General features: G+C 44.5%; 1 protein-coding gene across 2 annotated transcripts; it reads left to right on the top strand.

The window, feature by feature from the left end:
• Positions 1-86: 86 nt before the first annotated feature.
• On the top strand, positions 87-17,871 carry il12rb2l (interleukin 12 receptor, beta 2a, like). 2 transcript variants are annotated; one of them, XM_080776141.1, is made up of 15 exons: positions 87-164; positions 1,079-1,178; positions 4,514-4,655; positions 7,266-7,414; positions 7,654-7,805; positions 8,458-8,605; positions 9,836-9,900; positions 13,600-13,861; positions 14,230-14,424; positions 14,832-14,936; positions 15,057-15,191; positions 15,348-15,521; positions 16,100-16,184; positions 16,348-16,441; positions 16,653-17,871. In XM_080776141.1, the coding sequence occupies exons 2-15, from the start codon at positions 1,103-1,105 to the stop codon at positions 17,073-17,075; spliced, it is 2,205 nt and encodes a 734-aa protein (XP_080632267.1). In that variant the 5' UTR covers positions 87-164; positions 1,079-1,102; the 3' UTR covers positions 17,076-17,871. The 2 variants fall into 2 exon arrangements, with proteins under 2 accessions (XP_080632267.1, XP_080632268.1); XM_080776142.1 differs by lacking the exons at positions 87-164; positions 7,266-7,414.
• The last annotated feature ends 168 nt before the right edge of the window (positions 17,872-18,039 follow it).

Below are 18,039 nucleotides of genomic sequence, written 5' to 3'. Positions count from 1 at the left end.
TACCAACCGCGTCGTCCAAGACGAACAATCTTTGACGATAGATTGTAGATCTGTTCTTTTTTTTGGACAAGCTACTGGAGTGGGGAGTGTACTACTTTTTCTTGTTTGTGCTCTGCGCGAGCGAGAGAGAGACAGCCGGTACTACACACGTTTCTCATTATGAGGTACAGTAAACCTTAGAGTATATACTCTAAGCATTAAACGCTACAATTCTAAGCAGTAAACGCTACAATTCTCTGTATATTCAGAATAATTTCGTCATATGTGAATTACTCCTGGAGAGAGTTAAACGAGGCTGCCGCCGCCTATCACTTATCTTTTTTACTAACTAGTTTGAATCCCAAAACAAAAGTTGTTGTTTGCGGGACAGTCACATAGGGATGATGACCCCGTTGTCGTTGTTGTTGTTTTTTGGCACAGCTGTCGTTCCACTTCCAAATTCCATGTGTTTTGTATTGAGAATTATAAACTGCGTGGATTATTGTCATTCGATTAGTTTGATTTTCGAACAGGTGCCAGTAGGCTGTAATTGCATTCGTACCGTTTATTAGTTACGGTAAGTCAGGAAATGGAATGTTTTGATGAATTGAACAAAGTGGACCCTGTAAACAAGTGTAATGCTTAATTGGGTCGTCCACTCACAGTTAACAGTCTTTGTATTTAGTTTGTGCTTGAAATGTACTGTAATTATGCAAACTGTTAATACATATTTCAATAAATCAATGTGAAGGATGGCGAGTGCCATAATTGTTCTTCAATTTGACTAAAGTTAGTTCAATCTGTAGACATTGATGATAATACAATAATAGCCTATTGTGTGTGTGTGTGTGTGTGTGTGTGTGTGTGTGTGTGTGTGTGTGTGTTTTGTGCAGACAGTCCACTCGTAACTCTATATAGTGTATACATATATATGCATTTGATGTATTACCATGTGTTGGTTGTTCTTACTTATTGTAAATCGCTCTGGATTAAGAACGTGTGTGTGTGTGTGTGTGTGTGTGTGTGTGTGTGTGTGTGTGTGTGTGTGTGTGTGTGTGTGTGTGTGTGTGTGTGTGTGTGTCTGTATACCATACTGTAGGTGCTAAAGCCCCTGTCCAATGTGATGGCCAGGCCTGGATCCAGATGGCTGCTGATGTCCATCTTGCTGGGTCACCTGCCAAGCAGCTTATCTTCTCCAGGTGAAATACAAGACTGTCATATATTGATATTCATATCGATGACCGTCTTCTTGTGAGAGAACCCCCTGCGGTAACCGGAAGGCTCGACCCAAAACACACAAGCCAACATTTTGTTTTGTGGACGGTGGACTGCTCGCTCCCCAGCGGTTCTATTTTCGATTAGTTTTACTGTTCATGTCCGGGAATAAGGTTATAGGGTTGGGCACGGTTTTATTGAGGTTAAGATTATAAATACCTGGTGGCGACTGTTTTGAGTTGACATCACCGGATTTGACCCCGGGGTGAGTGTGTTTTGGGGCGAGCATTATTGTATCCCCCCCTGGAACCAAGGTCTTGGTTTATGGGCGGCAGTGGCTCAGGGGTAGAGCAGCGGGATGGTGAACCATGAGGTTCCTATAGTTCGATCCTCTGAACCCCTAATTGCTCCCGATGTGCAGGTTGGTGCCTTGCATGGTTTCCTCCGCCATCAGTGTATGAATGTGTGTGTGAATGGTTGAATGCACACACACACACACACGCACACAAAACTTTGTCATACAACAGAATATTTAGGATTAAATTATTAATGTTTTCTTTAAATGCTGAGAATGCTAGAGAAACTAGCAACAAAGGACAAAGTGAGTCCATTTATGCCACAGAAAGGGCTGGTTTCCTTCCTGTTTAATGCACAATATCGTGCTGCTTCCTCCTCTGCACTGTTACTAGAAGTAGGTGGTGGAGTCAGTGGATTGCTGTGAAATGGTTGGCAGTGTGACAAAATTAGTCTGTGAGACTTCTGTCTGTCTTGAGCAGTGAATCTCAAACTTTTTTTAAATTTCAACGACCCCGATTTTATGTTTCTTTTTAATCTCTGGGACCTTAATCTACACTGTAAAATCCCGATTCTACAAAATGCCTTCTGAATTCTAACAGTTTCCTGAAAAAAAAATCTATAGAGCGCCGAAGTCCTGATGTCACTCGCTCATCCCCTGGTTCCAAGGGGTTCTAAAGTCCTGACGTCACTCGCTCATTCCCTGGTTCCAAGGGGTTCTTTAAGTCCTGACGTCACTCGCTCATTCCCTGGTTCCAAGGGGTTCTAAAGTCCTGACGTCACTCGCTCATCCCCTGGTTCCAAGGGGTTCTAAAGTCCTGACGTCACTCGCTCATCCCCTGGTTCCAAGGGGTTCTAAAGTCCTGACGTCACTCGCTCATCCCCTGGTTCCAACGGGTTTGCGGAAGTTCTTCTCTATGGAGAATAACATTGGGTTATCTTAAAATCGTCTCGCATAGAGCGTCGCAGTCCCGCCCCCTACCAGGGCCCAGGAAATTATTCCCTGTTCATTTTCCTCATAGACTTTCAAAAAGTATTTATTTAAAGACCTTTTAAGCCTCGTACAAAGCCAACTTGAGTTGTGACAAATCATGACAACAAACAATTTTTTTTGGGCCCAACAAAGAATTAGAAAGAAGAAAAAAATGGCCTGGGCCTGGCGTCGTCATGAAAGGGGACAGGACTGCGACGCTCTATATGCATTGTGGTCCAAAAATAAACTTAACTGTCTCTGTGATATTGTCATGGAGGTCACGTCTCTATCGTTTACGAATATGTAACTAATTCGGCAGCGGTAACATTAGCGTTTTCTCGCAGTCGGTTCATATCGGTTCTTTTGAGGCGATCTAAAATTCCCCTATGGGGTTTATAATACAAATAAAAAAGTACACAAACCCGTGGACTTGGCACCCTCTGCCGATATTGACGTCAGACTTCGGTGCTTTATATCAGTGAACAGTGGTTATCAAACCTTTTCATGTCATGTATTTGGCCGGAGAACCCCATCTCAAAATATTTTGTTCCAGGAACCCCCAGAAGCAAAGATTTGAGTTTATGTTTGCTTGAAAAAAGATTGTATTCAAAGATTTGCACGAATGTTGACAATTTCTTCAAGAATAGGATGTCTATGAGCTTGTATATTTTTAATGGCCAAATAAATCTAAATGAGACGATGCTTTCCCGGTTTAAAGTCTGGGAGTATACAAATGGGACCAAATGAATGGACCGGCCTGGACTGGCTGCCTTAGTCATATCCTGTGAACGTGTGCTACGCTACTACAGTGCAGTGTTTGTGTATACACGTGTGTATGGCGGAAAGAGATTATATTTTTGGGGAGCATTAAATCAGCCGGCTGACCTAGGAATCGCTGTCAGGCATTAGAGCCTACTTGGAGCGATGCAAATTGTGAATGCACGCCCCACCCAGTTATTACTTGCGCAAGCAGAGCGCGCAAGTAGTTTCGCCCAGGGCCCGTATGCACCGTCCCAGCACTTTTGATGCGTATGCACCGTCCCAGCAAATGACGTAATGACTACTTGTGCCTGATACGGCAGTGGTGCCAGATTACATACATGTATACATAGGAGCATTACCTTTAATCCTCCCGACACTAAAACATATCGTCATTACGTCACCACCATCGAAAACCATTGGTTTTATCAGGCACAACTAGTCATTACGTCATTTGCTGGGACGGTGCATACTCATCGAAAATACTGGGACGGTGCATACGGCGCAAAGTAACCACAGTATACCGCTAATCAACTTACAAATGACATATACATTACATAAATACATATACATAGAGGCAGTTCCTTTAATCCACCCGGCACTGGTATAACTAGCTCTCAATGATGACGTAATAAAGATGTGAATTAAAGGATCCAATGCCAGAGTGTAATTGGTTTTCGATGGTGACGTAATGACGATATGTTTTAGTGTTGGGAGGATTAAAGGTAATGCTCCTATGTATAAATGTATGTAATCTGGCACCACTGCCATATCAGGCACAAGTAGTCATTACGTTACATGCACAAAGTAGGTAGGTAGCAAATAGTTAAACCTAATAATTCAACATTTCAAACGTTCCTTCACAGAGAAACTGAGATTTGACAGTTTGTAGCGATCGAAAGTATGCAACAAGCCAGTATGCACTCGGACAGAGTGCAGTTCTAGTTATGTATGTGTCCGTTTTATGCCCATATATGGAGGTCGGTGGGACGAACCCGTATACACAGAGTCTGACCTGGTCCAATTTGTATTCTCTCAGAGTTACAGATCAGGGCAATGAGGGTTCCTAACTCAAATGTTGTAGATATGGAGTCGGGACACCCTGGGACCTCCTCAAGGTCTTGACTCAAAAATAATTACTGATTTTATTCTGTTCTAATTTAGTTGAGGTAATGTTTTTTTAACAGAGCCATTGCAGCGTATTTTCGTCATGCTGCGCATCTCCGACGTGTAAAGTTATGAATGACAATCAAGATGAACTTGAACTTGAACTCTCCTCACCTTTTCCCATAGGTCCTCCATGGTTCCTATCTCCTCCCCGGTGCCATATCCACTGTGAGGCTTATGATAGGGTTCACTGTGAATGGGAGCCTGACCCTGACCCTGACCCCTCCACCAACTACACCCTCTACTGGAAGTCAGCCCACGACGACAAGTAACCACACTCCCCCCCCCCCCCCCCCCACCATAAACCCATTCTCTGAACACCGCAACGTGAAGCCGTGAGCTGAAGCAGAGGCTGTGCAGTGTGCACACAAACTGATTATACTGTAGATATTCATAAACGAGAGCTTTCTGCACCTGGCAGTTATATGACTGAGTCATTACTGTTTCACTATTACACAGCTTGGTTGAATGCTTGATTCCGATTGGTCAATCGCTGAATTCAGTGGTCTGTTATTTCTGGATAATGACCGCTCCGCTCTATAACAGACCGATGTCTAATCAAACCCAGTCGGAGCACCTGCTGTGCCCCACTGATTTACTGCTGTTTCCAACATCACAGCCATGTAAACACACACACACAATGTCATTTACAGCTAAACATTGCTCTCAAAAATGTTAGACGATGCAGTAGCCGAAAATGGATTCTATTTGATCAACTCACTTCCTTGTTTTCCGACACTTATGGAATACTTTCATTACCAAGCAAGGAAATACCTCGTTTTGTTGAGTCAATGTATTAATTTATGTATAAAGTAGCCATGCAATTAGCGGCATAATGTATGGCTGAGTGGTTATCCCTTCATTATCCCTTACATAAATGCAAAGACCCTGATAACTCTGTTGTGCACTCTCAGAGTTACAGACCTGTATAACCCCCTTTTTGAAAGTAGTTCCTCACCACTCGCCCTACACACTTGGTCGCTGTATGAGCATAGAGTTATAAATAATGGCACCGGAAATCCCCTCCCCTCCCCTCCACTTGCATTGAGTGTTTCGAGCAATGCTTGAATACTTTATTAACAGTTTGCTAAGAGGATGTTTAATCCAATCATTTCCAATCAACACTCAATGCAAGTGGATGGGAGGGGATGCTCTATGCTCATACCGAGTTGAAGTGTGTAGGGCGAGTGGCGAGGAGCTAGTTTCAAAAAGGGCCTTAGGATAGGGTCCATTTGGAACCCCCTTGAGGAACCCCAAGGGTCCCTGGACCGGCTGCCTTAGTCATATCCTGTGAACGTGTGCTACGCTACTACAGTGCAGTCAGTGTTTGTGTATACATGTGTGTATGGCAGGAGAGCTGATCTTCTCTTGATAGTCAGTGGAGAGGGACAGAGAGAGAGATTATATATTTGGGGAATGACATGCAGCATTAAATCAGCCGGCTGACCTAGGAATGGCTGTCAGGCATTATAAGAGCCTACTAGAGCAGTGCCCGTGGGGCACTGGCCTACTTGGAACGATGCAAGTTGGAAACGCATGCCCCACCCGGTTATTATGTATGTGTCCGTTTTATGCCCATATATGGAGTTCTTTGTCAGGCATGCCCAAATATGGAGTCTGGCCCGGGCAGAGGCCCTTCGTGGCGATTTTGGACAACCGTGGGTCCGACTGACTCGACACCGGGCACTATACTCCCTGTGGGGGTGTGGAAAGCGTGTCTGGAATTTGAAGTCGACGGGGCGAATGCGTGAATTACAGACGTACAGATGTACGTACACGCACGGATAGACTTGGTGCATTTATACTGTAGTTACAGTAGATATGCACACTAACCATCGGGTTGCCCCTTCCTCAGCTTTTGTCCCCAAACGTCTCAATATTTAACATTGACAATGAAAGGAGAAATTAGGTCAAATGTCTGGCAAATATGATGTTTTACATGGCCAACATGTAAAACACATTTTCTAATATTACTCCTTCAAATGTTATCAACATTTCACGCAAATCGGTACACATGCTGATGCTCTTCATAGTCATGTGATCAAGACGGGTTTGTTTGATTTCTCATAATCCACCCTCATTGGCTACGATTAATTGGCTAAACTTTTCAGGAGTAGCCCGCTTTGTACCCGTTTTGTACAAATCACCACAACTACTCAACGCAGTGTCCGATTGTGGTGAAACTGCATGAATATTCCCACTAGGCTTTGGAAGAAATGCCACTTGACAGTTTTCAAATCAGCCTCATGGTGGCGCTACAACAGGCCAAGCCGTGTCTCACACACACACGTTTATATTGCTCCTAAACATTTTGCCAAACATCACACACACACTCCTATCCTCCTGGTGGAGACCTGTGTCCAGAAGGGCACTTTTTCTAGTCTTTTATGTTTTCGTTACGGTTACATGAGATGGGCGGCTGTGGCTCAGGAGGTAGAGCAGGTCGTCCAATGATCCCTGGATCGGCGGTTCGAATCCTGGCTCCTCCTGTCCACATGTCGAAGTGTCCTTGGGCAAGACACTGAACCCTACATTGCCTCCAATGAGTCGGTCGGTGTGAGCTTGCCACCATTGGTGTGTGAATGTGGGTGAGTGAGTACGCTGGCGTTGACTGTTCGCCGCTTTACGCTTATAGCACTTGGAAAAGCGCTATAAAAATGCAATTCATTAATATTATTATTCATTATAGATGACATATGGGGCCATCATCACTATGTTACTAGTGTCCTGTTAGGTTAGGTTTGGGCTTAGGGTTGAGGGGGCATAAGGCAGAGGGAACAAAGGAACACTGGTCAAGTGGGCATCTAAACATTGTGAGCACCTTCTTTCCTTTCCTTTCCTCTCCTCTCCGCCCCCTCACCTCCCCTCCCTTCTATAGGTCAAGGCAGGTTAAGGCGTCCAATGGAAATGGCTCCATAAGTCGGCCTGACATCTTTGGCCACATTGAACTGAGTGTGTGGATCCGTTCAGAGAACCAGCATGGTTCTGCCACTTCTAATGTGACCTCGTTTATTATATCAGACATCAGTGAGTCCTTTGCAAACACACCACAAACTCAACCCTGCACCACCTATACTCGCCATTCACACGCTCAACCTTAACCTTGATTAACCCTTGCTAAGCTTGCATTTAACTAGTTCTATTGGCCTTGTCGGCGTCCTGTTTGCTCCTTGGTCCTTGTTTTATTATCTTTCTTTGTCCAGGGAAAACAAAAAGCAATACAAAATGTGTGCTGACCGTTCTCCATAACATGTGGTCCCCTTCAGTGAGGTGGCCAGTGCCTAAGGTCACACGGCACAGTGCGGAGCCTGATGGAACACTGGAGATCCAGTGGGAGTCCCAGTGTGGACCCCAGCTTCACTCTGAGGGCCACTGTGAGACCCGGCATCGCATGGACACGGACCACGGTTGGCCTGAGGTGAGAGAGAGGGGGAGAGCGTGGCTTCATTGCCGGTGATTTTATTTGTGTTTGTGTAATTACCGAATGGTCGAAATAAGACCATTTGGGATTTCAGTGTGGGATTTTTGGTCTATCTTAACTCTGAGATTTAAAGGTATTATTCAGTGAATTCACTTAATTCAAATATCACTTTTTTCCCCATCTTTTGGATCCTCCCTACTATAGAGTGTGCTGACCATATAAGGAGTTCCTCCCTGTCCCCAGTTAACGCCTGGGGTCAAAAAACCTTAGGTTTCTTTTTGGGCTAGAGGGCCCCCCACCCTGATCGAGTGGGGGGCGGGCCTTGGTGCACGTGCTGTTGGCCTGTCGCGTGTCACCCCACTGTAGAGCGTGTGCATGTGCACATCTTTCAGTGATTTCCCAAATCACTGAATGCTCCTTTAACTTTGAGAGTGTACAACTCATTTGTACACTCAAAAATTGTGCTACAAAATGTCCCCCAAAATCATTAGCCCAAAAACTAATCTTAAAAAAAAAAAGTGGTTCAAAGCTAAAGTGACACAGATGCGTTCCCGGTCTTAAATGGGTGAATCTGTGGCCAGATTGTACTCGTGGTTGCTGAGCAGTGTGCAGTAGTTTTAATTTCAACCCCTCCTTGTTGTGCCTCAAGGGAGACGGGGGATACCACGGCCTTTATACCATAGAAGGAACCCAGCCGTACACCTGGTATGAGTTCCAGGTACGCTGCTCCTGCCACGGCTACTGCAGCTCCATGAGCGACTGGAGTCCCGTCTACCGAGTGCAGAGTGCAGCGGCCGGTGAGTCCTCTCAATGGAACCCTGCCCTGTGAAATACTGTAACAGGAGTGTTCATTTCACTCTGGCATTTTGGGCTGGATCCAGGCTACTGGCATCCACAACCGGATCCAACATTGAGGAACCCGGGAATGGGTTCCATCCAGTGTTGTTTTTGGCAGCAAATTTTAATTTTAGTTTTAGTTTTAGTCTTGAATAGTTTTCATTTAGTTTCAGTCACATTTTAGTCACCTGGAATGTTTTAGTGTTAGTCTAGTTTTAGTCGACTATATATCATAAGATTTTCGACTAAATCTACAGTTGATTTAGTCGAGCAAAATGTATTTTGGCGGGCCTTGATGCCTTAATTCGTAATGTCTTTTTTTTTCACATGCTGAAAATAGCCGTTCTACAAGCCCACAACGCGTCGGGCTGCGACACGTTGTGAGCTTGTAGATCGGCTATTTCCAGCATGCAACTACCGGTAATTGTAAAATGACTTATATGTCCACTAGTCCCTTCCTAACATTTTAGCCAGTGGAAAATGGTAGTCAGTCGACGAACAGCATTAGTCTACAAAATCAACACTGGTTCCATCACATTTGGAACTGTTTCCGGAGCCGGTTTGATCACACTGTCGGAACTGGTTAACGTGGCTAATTTGTACACTATAACGGTTGGGGAATAAGTATTTCAAAATCTGTCCCAAGTGGTTCAAAGTGATATTTATTACACGTATACGTGGATGTTAGTTGACAGATGTGCTCGTGGCAGGATCTTCAAACAACATGACCTGAGAAAGGAGAATACAAGTATTATATTGTCCCAGTTCAACCCGAGAGAGAGAGAGAGAGAGAGAGAGAGAGAGAAATGCAGGGAGGACCCAACGCTATCTGTGCGCGAAGACCTTGATAAGTTTCCCAGAGTCGGAGAGAAAACATTAATATAATTGCACAGGATAATGATCAACCTTTATATGAAAGAATGCTAAATCTTAGTGATTATAATTGGTTGAAGACATACACAGAACTATAACACAAAGTAGACAGGCCCTCGAATAGCCATTCTGGGGTCAACATGACTTGATCTCAACATGACTTGATCTCATTCAGAGTCTGTCCGATAGTTGCATGAGCCTTGGATGTGAGATGATCAAGTCTGTGTTGGAAATGGATTCGAAGAACTGCTATCTTTCTGTTTGTATATTCCTCACGACTGTGTATGCCTGACTCTGAGTTTCTTCTTGTCTCTCAGCCCCTCTCGGACAGCTGGACGTGTGGCAGGACTGTGGAACTTCTGAATGTGTTCTTATGTGGAAGGTATGTGTCAGGTCATTATAATCTGAATGTGTTCTGATGTGGAAGGTATAGTGTGTCGGCCCATTAGAATCGCGATCAGATCATAAGATAGACCTCTATTGATCCAGCGGGGTCAATAAAGATACAGAGGAAATTCCGTGAGATGGGAAGAACCGTGAGACACAGCTACGTAAAGAGTATAGTGACACAGTAGCTATAGGAGTACAATTTACAATTTAGAAGAAGAAAGTAAGAAACGATATCAAAGAAAACACTCGGCAATGAACACCAGTAAGACGCGCAAACGCGGGAAGCGAACGCAGCTGAGACCCTGCAGATCATGTCTGTCTGTCTGTGTGTCTGTCCCGCTGTTACTGTATATGTGGACCTGGCCCCTTTTGTGCCCATATATGGAGCTGATTGGACCTGGCCCCTTTTGTGCCCATATATGGAGCTGAGTGATTGCTGATGCAACACACTCCATATTTGGATAGCGGGACAGACAGACACACACACACACAGACAGACATGATCTGCTAGGTCTCATAGTAAGTGCTCACTGCGTTCGCAAACACTATACACCAGAAACAGTATTCTGAACTCTGCTGAAACAAATACAATCAAATCACATCAAGTGTCAACTGGAATGCACTGATATCAATACAGAAACATCATTGGCAAGTATTATGTACATTTCAAGTACGTACACTACAGGGGCTTTTCTCTGGCTCGTCAAAGCCAATATACGAGTAAGACGCGCAAACGCGGGAAGCGAACGCAGCTCGTACATATTTGGGTTTTGGACGTATAGCTGCTTTGGGGACTCCTTATATGGTTATGGCTGAGTCATGGTGACGTAACAGCGGGACACTCACTCAGCTACATATAATAGGGAAAGAAGAGGGAGGGAGTAATAAACAGAATCCTACGAGAGGAACCTAAAACTGGACTCGTCCCCATCACAGTCCATTTACTGTATAGCACCATATATTTGATAATGGAAGGAAGGAGTGAGTCGAAATATGTCCAGACTCGGGTCTCCTGTTCCGAGTGTCCATATGCCTGTGCCTCCACCTTCCTCCATCAACACGCCAAGAGGAGCCACGACGACCTCCACTGCCAACCGCTGAGGAATGAACAGATCCCTTCAGCAGCCTATCAGCAAACCGACAGCCCTGTAGCCAATGAACAGATCCCTTCAGCAGCCTGCCAGCAAACCGACAGCCCTGTAGCCTGCCGGAGACAAGGACACACGGACGGACCAAGATATGACAGCCATCGACAGTCTACCGAGGATGCAACTCAGGCGGGAGACGTAAAGACGCATCGGCTGAGTCACACAGGCAATAAAATATACGCCTGCAAACAGTGTGACGTGAGTTTCACTAGGTCCGGTAACCTGGAGTCACACCAGCGTATTCATACTGGAGAGAAACCATACCAATGTCAACTGTGTGACAAGAGTTTCAGTCGGTTATCTGATCTTAAGACTCACCAGAGTCTCCACACTGGAGAAAGACCATACATCTGTAAACAGTGTGACAAGAGTTTCAGTCGGTCAAATCATTTACAGTCACACCTGCGTCTCCACACTGGAGAAAGACCATACTACTGTAAACAGTGTGAGAAGAGTTTTTCCAACTTAGGTAATCTAAAGAAACACCAGCGTATTCACACTGGAGAAAAACCATACATCTGTAAACAGTGTGACAAGAGTTTCACAGAGTTATGTACTCTAAACATACACCTGCGTCTCCACACTGGAGAAAGACCATACATCTGTAAACAGTGTGACAAGAGTTTCACAGAGTTAGGTACTCTAAACAAACACCTGCGTCTCCACACTGGAGAAAGACCATACATCTGTAAACAGTGTGACAAGAGTTTCAGTAGGTCAGGTCATCTTAAGACTCACCAGCGTCTCCACACTGGAGAAAGACCATACATCTGTAAACAGTGTGACAAGAGTTTCAGTCAGTCAGGTCATCTTAAGACTCACCAGCGTCTCCACACTGGAGAAAGACCATACATCTGTAAACAGTGTTACAAGAGTTTCATTCAGTCAAATCAATTACAGTCACACCTGCGTCTCCACACTGGAGAAAAAACATACTACTGTAAACAGTGTGAGAAGAGTTTTTCCAATTTAGGTAATCTAAACAGACACCAGCGTATTCACACAGGAGAAAAACCATACTACTGTAAACAGTGTGAGAAGAGTTTTACCGACTTAGGTGATCTAAAGAAACACCAGCGTATTCACACTGGCGAAAAACCATACTACTGTAAACCGTGTGAGAAGAGTTTTTCCGACTTAGGTGATCTAAAGAAACACCAGCGTATTCACACTGGAGAAAAACCATACCGCCGTCAAGCAGCAGCGCCTCAGTGTGCTGAAGACCATATATGCAGTGGTGAGCTGTGGACTTTTTAACTAGTAGGGCTGTATTTTAATGACGTCACGTGCACACGTATGCATGTGCACGTAGCCACTCAGCTTGTGCTAGTTAGGCCTATATGATGGAAAACCAGCTATTCTGAAAAACATAATAATGGTTCAATCAAGCCCATCAATTAAGATTGCAAGAGTGCAAACCCTAACGAGCGAACATTCGAACCCTGGACACCGGTTTAACTCTGCTTCTTAAAAAGGTATATTCTGTGATTTCCCTTAATTAAAAAAATCACTTATTTTTTTGTTTTGATAATATAAGGAGTTCCTCCCTGTCCCCAGTTAACCCCTGGGGTCAAAAAAAGCATAGGTTTCGTGTTTGGCTATAGGTGGCCCAGCCTTCATCCAATCAGGATAGAGAGGGACCTTCCGCCAATCATGATCGAGAGGGGGCGGGCCTTGGTGTGCGTGCTGTTGGCCTGTTGCGCGTCACCCCACTGTAGTGCGTGCATGTGCACATCTTGTTAATGGGGCGGACCAGGGGTGGGGGGGGGGGGGGGGTTACTGGTACGGTATACACTGAGCTACAGTATGACGCAGTGAGCACTTACTATGAGACCTAGCAGATCATGTCTGTCTGTCTGTGTGTGTGTGTGTGTGTGTGTGTGTGTGTGTGTGTGTGTCTGTGTGTCCCACTTTTGTGCCCATATATGGAGCTGAGTGATTTGTTTGTGATTGATGCAACACACTCCATATTTGGACGTATAGCTGCTTTATCTGACGCGTCTAGCCGTCTATAGCTGGGCTTATTAACTTATAGAATGCTTTTTATAAAACTGAAGTACTGTAAGACATTGATGAATAGCTAGTACTGAAGGAATGGAGGCTGAACCCCACCATAAACACCTGCCTTCACACAATGACTCATTGAAGAGTCTGGAAATGTTGTGTTGATATACTACTTTGTGCTGGTAGCCATCAAGCTTCACCACATGTGAAATGTATATGATTAGTGCTTCAATGTTGCTATATGCTAATTTAACTCCCCACATAACTTCCATATCTCTATAATGTCTTAACACCACGACTTAACGCAGGACAGGGCTGACATTGGTGCTGCTAATAGACTGTCTGAACGGACGTTCTGCAGACAGCTTTGAGTTGGGACAGCTTTTCTACAACAAATTTTGCATAATATATTTGTCAGTAGGATAACAGGACGATTTGCACCCCCCCCCCCCCCCCAAAAAAAAAACCACACACTCACACACCCTCTTTCTACAATAAAGAAATAAAAATAACTTCCATCCTGTGTGTCTCACCCACAGAGGCTGTCCAGATGGCAGGCTCGTGGCCGCATTCTGGGATACGAAGTGAGGCTATCTTACGCCGATGGCAGAGAGGCGCTGGTGAAGAACGTGTCCGCGGCCGCGAGTCAGCCAGACCGCCGGCTGAAGTGTGACTCCGTGCACTGCCACCTCGTACAGGATGCTAACGACTCGCTGATGACGGGCGTCTCTGCAGTGGCCGTATCGGCCTACAACACCTGTGGGTTTACAACGCCAACGTGTCTGACTCTGCCAGTGCCAGGTAATGGTCGTTGGAGCGCCTAATAGAAAAGACTAGATATATTATATAATAAAAATGCGGAATGGAATTCAAGAGGTTATATTATAGCGTGTACAAAATGAGTATATGGATTGGTATAGCTGCTTTGGATTGTGGATTGTGATTTGGAAGTCGTTTAGAGTAAGAAAACTTGTGTTCATTATTCATCCATTCATTTGCTATTTCTATGTGAAGCACTTTGGACTGCATGCATTGTATGTATGATGATGGATGCTTCATCATTAGTATTATCATTATTAATTATAATGGTGATATGATTGTTGTCTCATATCGAATGCCAGTCTCTCTGGCATGTCAGTAATACAATAATTGGTCTCTTCCATACAAAGGTACAGAGAATGATAAGCTAAGACTTCATCTGAAGATGGATTTCGAGACCATGAACGTATCCTGGGATCCGTCCTCCCAACCCTGGGACGACCTGAAGGAGTATGTGCTGCAGTATAAGCAGGCGGGGCTTCCTCCAAGCCAAGGTTTTGATTGGCTGAGAGTCAATGACACACATACCTCGGTCACTCTGACAGGTAGGTTTGGCTTGGCATGGTTTTCGTACGGCACATTAACCCATTATGACATTTTTATTGTTTTTAGTTATCCTTCTGGCGCTGATTTAAATGTTGTCTATATTTGTTTTGGCATACTATGACCCAATGTTGGGATAGAAGACACTTGACACTTTTAAGCCTGAGTCATACTTACACACTGCATACTTACAACTAACACGGTAGGCTACTTTGTAAAGGGACGTGGGGGGATTATTGATGAGAATCTTTATTTAATTCGAGTCGGTCCTGAGGCCTACACAATTTTGGGAATATCCCATGAGTCATTCTTCCAGATGTTATTTCCTCACCATCACTGGTGTGACTATGGTGTGATGATTGCGTTCCCAAAATGGCAGATTTCCTCATGTCTTTGTCTCCATCTACAGGTCAATTTAAGAACTACACTCCCTACCAAGTGTCCCTATTTGCAATATCAAAAAACGGTGACATACACAACCTTTCCTCTGTGATTGGATATGCACTTCAAGGGGGTGAGTATTTTGGCATGGAATTATTGCAGGTGGATCATCATACAATGAAAGCTTTAATCTCTATGGTTTTATTTGAATAATACGCTATGGATCATCGTCTTCCTCTTAATCACTCCTCAGTGCCAGCTAAGGTTTCCTCATTTAGGGTGGCTTCCATCGAGTCGACCAGTGTCACCCTGTCTTGGGAGTCCATTCCACTGTTCCAGAGGAAAGGGGTGATTCTGTTCTACCAAGTAGGAGTGGAAGGTCACGAAGGTATAGTGAAATGAATGCAGACTAGACACGTTAATGAAACTCTGCTGTGTACAGAGGCGAATACGTCTTTTAAATAAATAATATGTTGATCCTAGACATTGTTTGTTCATGTTTGACTGAAGTTTGGCATCTAAGCTGTTTCATTTGTTCTCCCAGCAGTGCACAATGTGAGTGGGACGCGGCAGCTTGAAAACGGCACCTTTGTGTTTGTGCTGGAACAGCTGAGTCCAGCCGAGGACTACGAGGTGTGGATCAGGGCCGTGAGCGAGGCTGGGCCCGGAGCTAACGCCACCTCCAGGTTCAAGACCAAGGACCGGGAGCACTATGGGGGTACTCACCATTTCATTTGTTCATTTACAGCTCATATTCAGGTACAGACGTCAAATTATATTTTCTGTTCCTCAAGATCTTAGTAACAATTAGGGGATTTCTCGGTACCTAACTATCTGATTCCGATTCAGAGGGCTACGATTTGATTATGAATTGATTGCCGACGCATCTCGATTCCAGTACATGATTCCCCCCCCCCCTCTCACTGTGTGACCAATGAAGTGCTTTCTAATGATCCATAATGAAAACAGATTAATTTACTTCCATTATCTTTTATTACACTACAAACAAAAAAAGAAAAGAAAGAAAAGAACAAATTAATGCTGTACCGACCGACGTACAAAATAAATTATAAATACATTCGTGAATCCCTTCAGAATGTCCACATCGTGAGTGAATCTTTGAATTGATTTTATTTTCCACCCCAAGTAACAATAGAGTGACGTAGTCAGATGATCAGAGATCTGACGTTTTGCACTTTATTCATCTTTACTTTGTATCATTATTTTAAACATAATTATATCTCTCTCTCTCTCCCTCTCTCTCTCTCTCTCTCTCTCTCTCTCTCTCTCTCATAGGCTTCCTGATGCTGCTACTCCTGGTAACTGTGCTTGTGCTTGTGCTTGTAATATGCACACCATGCATAGCAGTTATTCTCAGCCGGTGAGAGAATAGTCTTGTATGATACTACTACAAATAACTTATTCTTTTCCAATGCATGAAATCTTGCGGTCAATATATGAACCCATGTTAATACATTTTGAATGATGTGTGTTATATTATCATTACATCAGTTTATATTTTATATCCTAATGTGTCTATATAGGTTAGAGAAACGCTGTCCCCTGGCATTTCGGTGTTGCTTTGAGAAAGTCCCCGACCCTGGCAACAGCCAACTATTCTATCACTTTAAACACCAGGTGAGAAACTGCCTGGCTGACTGACTGACTGGCTGGCTGGCTGGCTGGCTGACTGACTGACTGCCCTCACACACTCTTTGCTTCCCCCAGTCAATAACAAACCGTGTGTGTGTGTGTGTGTGCGTGTGTGTGTGTGTGTGTGTGTGTGTGTGTGTGTGTGTGTGTGTGTGTGTGTGTGTGTGTGTGCGCGCGCGCGTGTTATCCTTTGCAGTTCAACGACTCCTGGCCTTGGATCTGTGTGCCAGTGCCAGTGCCAGAACCACATCCGGAGATCAGCCAGGTGGAGGTGGTGGTGGAGCATCAGCCCCAAGGGAACATCCCCCGTCTCCCGGGACAGACTGAGGAGGTGGAGGGACACCCACAGACGGACCCCCGCCTCCAGGGACAGAATGGGGAGGTGGTGGGGTGCTCTCAGGCGGACACAGAGGACCGTCGGAGGGAGGCCGCCGTCAGGAAGCCGGAATGGTGGGAAGGACCGGAGCGGAGGGCAGGGTTTAGGAGAGAGGATTACAGTAAAATGGTTGACTCTGAGGAAGAGAGGCATGAATCCTCCAACTCGTCCGAGGACGATGAGTCTTGCTCGGGCTACGAAAGGCACTTCATGCCCACTGCCTTGGAAGTGTTGACGGTCTGACTGTGTATACCACCTCTAAGGCACATAGTCCTTAGAGTGTAAATGGTGTAAGAGTGTAAATGTTGTAAAAATGTATATATTTATGTATGTTTTATACTGTCCTTTTCTTTCATTGTATATTGGAAGTCAATGGGGCTCTGACTGGACTGAAACCATGCCCACAGATTACTGTTACAGTCACATGGCATGGTGCTGGTTATTTATATTTTTCTACTGCCTGACAAGGTGCAAACAACTCAAAATATAAAAAAAAATGAAAGGGATATTTTACTTCCAAACATTAAAAGAATAGGCCTACAGTATATAAAATAATAAAAGAAAACATTAATGGAAAAATCTCTGCCCCCTCGCACATTAGAACTGAAGGACATTCTATTTGAAAGTGAAATATCCCTTTCATCCCTTTTCATCTTTAATGAGTTTACATTATTTGCTATAATGATAATGATAAAACACATTATAATGTGCATGGTAGTAATTTCAGCTTCATCACAATGATGAACCGCCGACTGAGACGACAGACTGAAAAACAATGCTGTATAACTGGATGTGTGAGAGCGCTCTTGCACGTTGTTTCCCCAAGTGGTCAAGGACCACAAAAAGTCACCTTTTGGCCAATACTTTGACATGGTATGTGAAATAGGTTATGATATTAGAGCACCCCTCTGTGGTTGTAAGAAGGGTTGGCCAGGGTGACGTGTGCCCAGAACAGAAGACATGGTTTTATTGTTACGATAATGTATGGACACTGTGATTTGTGGAATAAAGCCCCACCACACCAGTGGGATTTGATACATTTTCCTCCCTCCGTCTCCTCACTTCTGGTCGTGACCGCTCGGTCAATCCAACAAGTGATGTTGGACATCCACCGATGTTTTAATTTCCACAAGTAACGGTAGGCTACGCAGTATGGGAGTAAATGCACTTTACACTTAATATACCACTGGAGAAACTGGGCAGGGTC

The sequence above is a fragment of the Protomyctophum bolini genome (assembly GCF_963924005.1).
Source record: "Protomyctophum bolini genome assembly, chromosome: 11".
Taxonomy (NCBI): domain Eukaryota; kingdom Metazoa; phylum Chordata; class Actinopteri; order Myctophiformes; family Myctophidae; genus Protomyctophum; species Protomyctophum bolini.
Note: the sequence above shows the minus strand (reverse complement) of the source record. Positions and strands in the feature narration are given on the sequence as shown.

What these genes read in the sequence shown, in the direction of transcription:
- il12rb2l (XM_080776141.1), top strand. Translation starts at nt 1,103, where the DNA reads ATGGCCAGGCCTGGATCCAGATGGCTGCTGATGTCCATCTTGCTGGGT. An exon ending in GTTTATTATATCAGACATCA is followed by an intron (nt 7,415 to 7,653) that starts GTGAGTCCTTTG and finishes GGTCCCCTTCAG; the next exon opens with TGAGGTGGCCAGTGCCTAAG. An exon ending in TACCTCGGTCACTCTGACAG is followed by an intron (nt 14,425 to 14,831) that starts GTAGGTTTGGCT and finishes CTCCATCTACAG; the next exon opens with GTCAATTTAAGAACTACACT.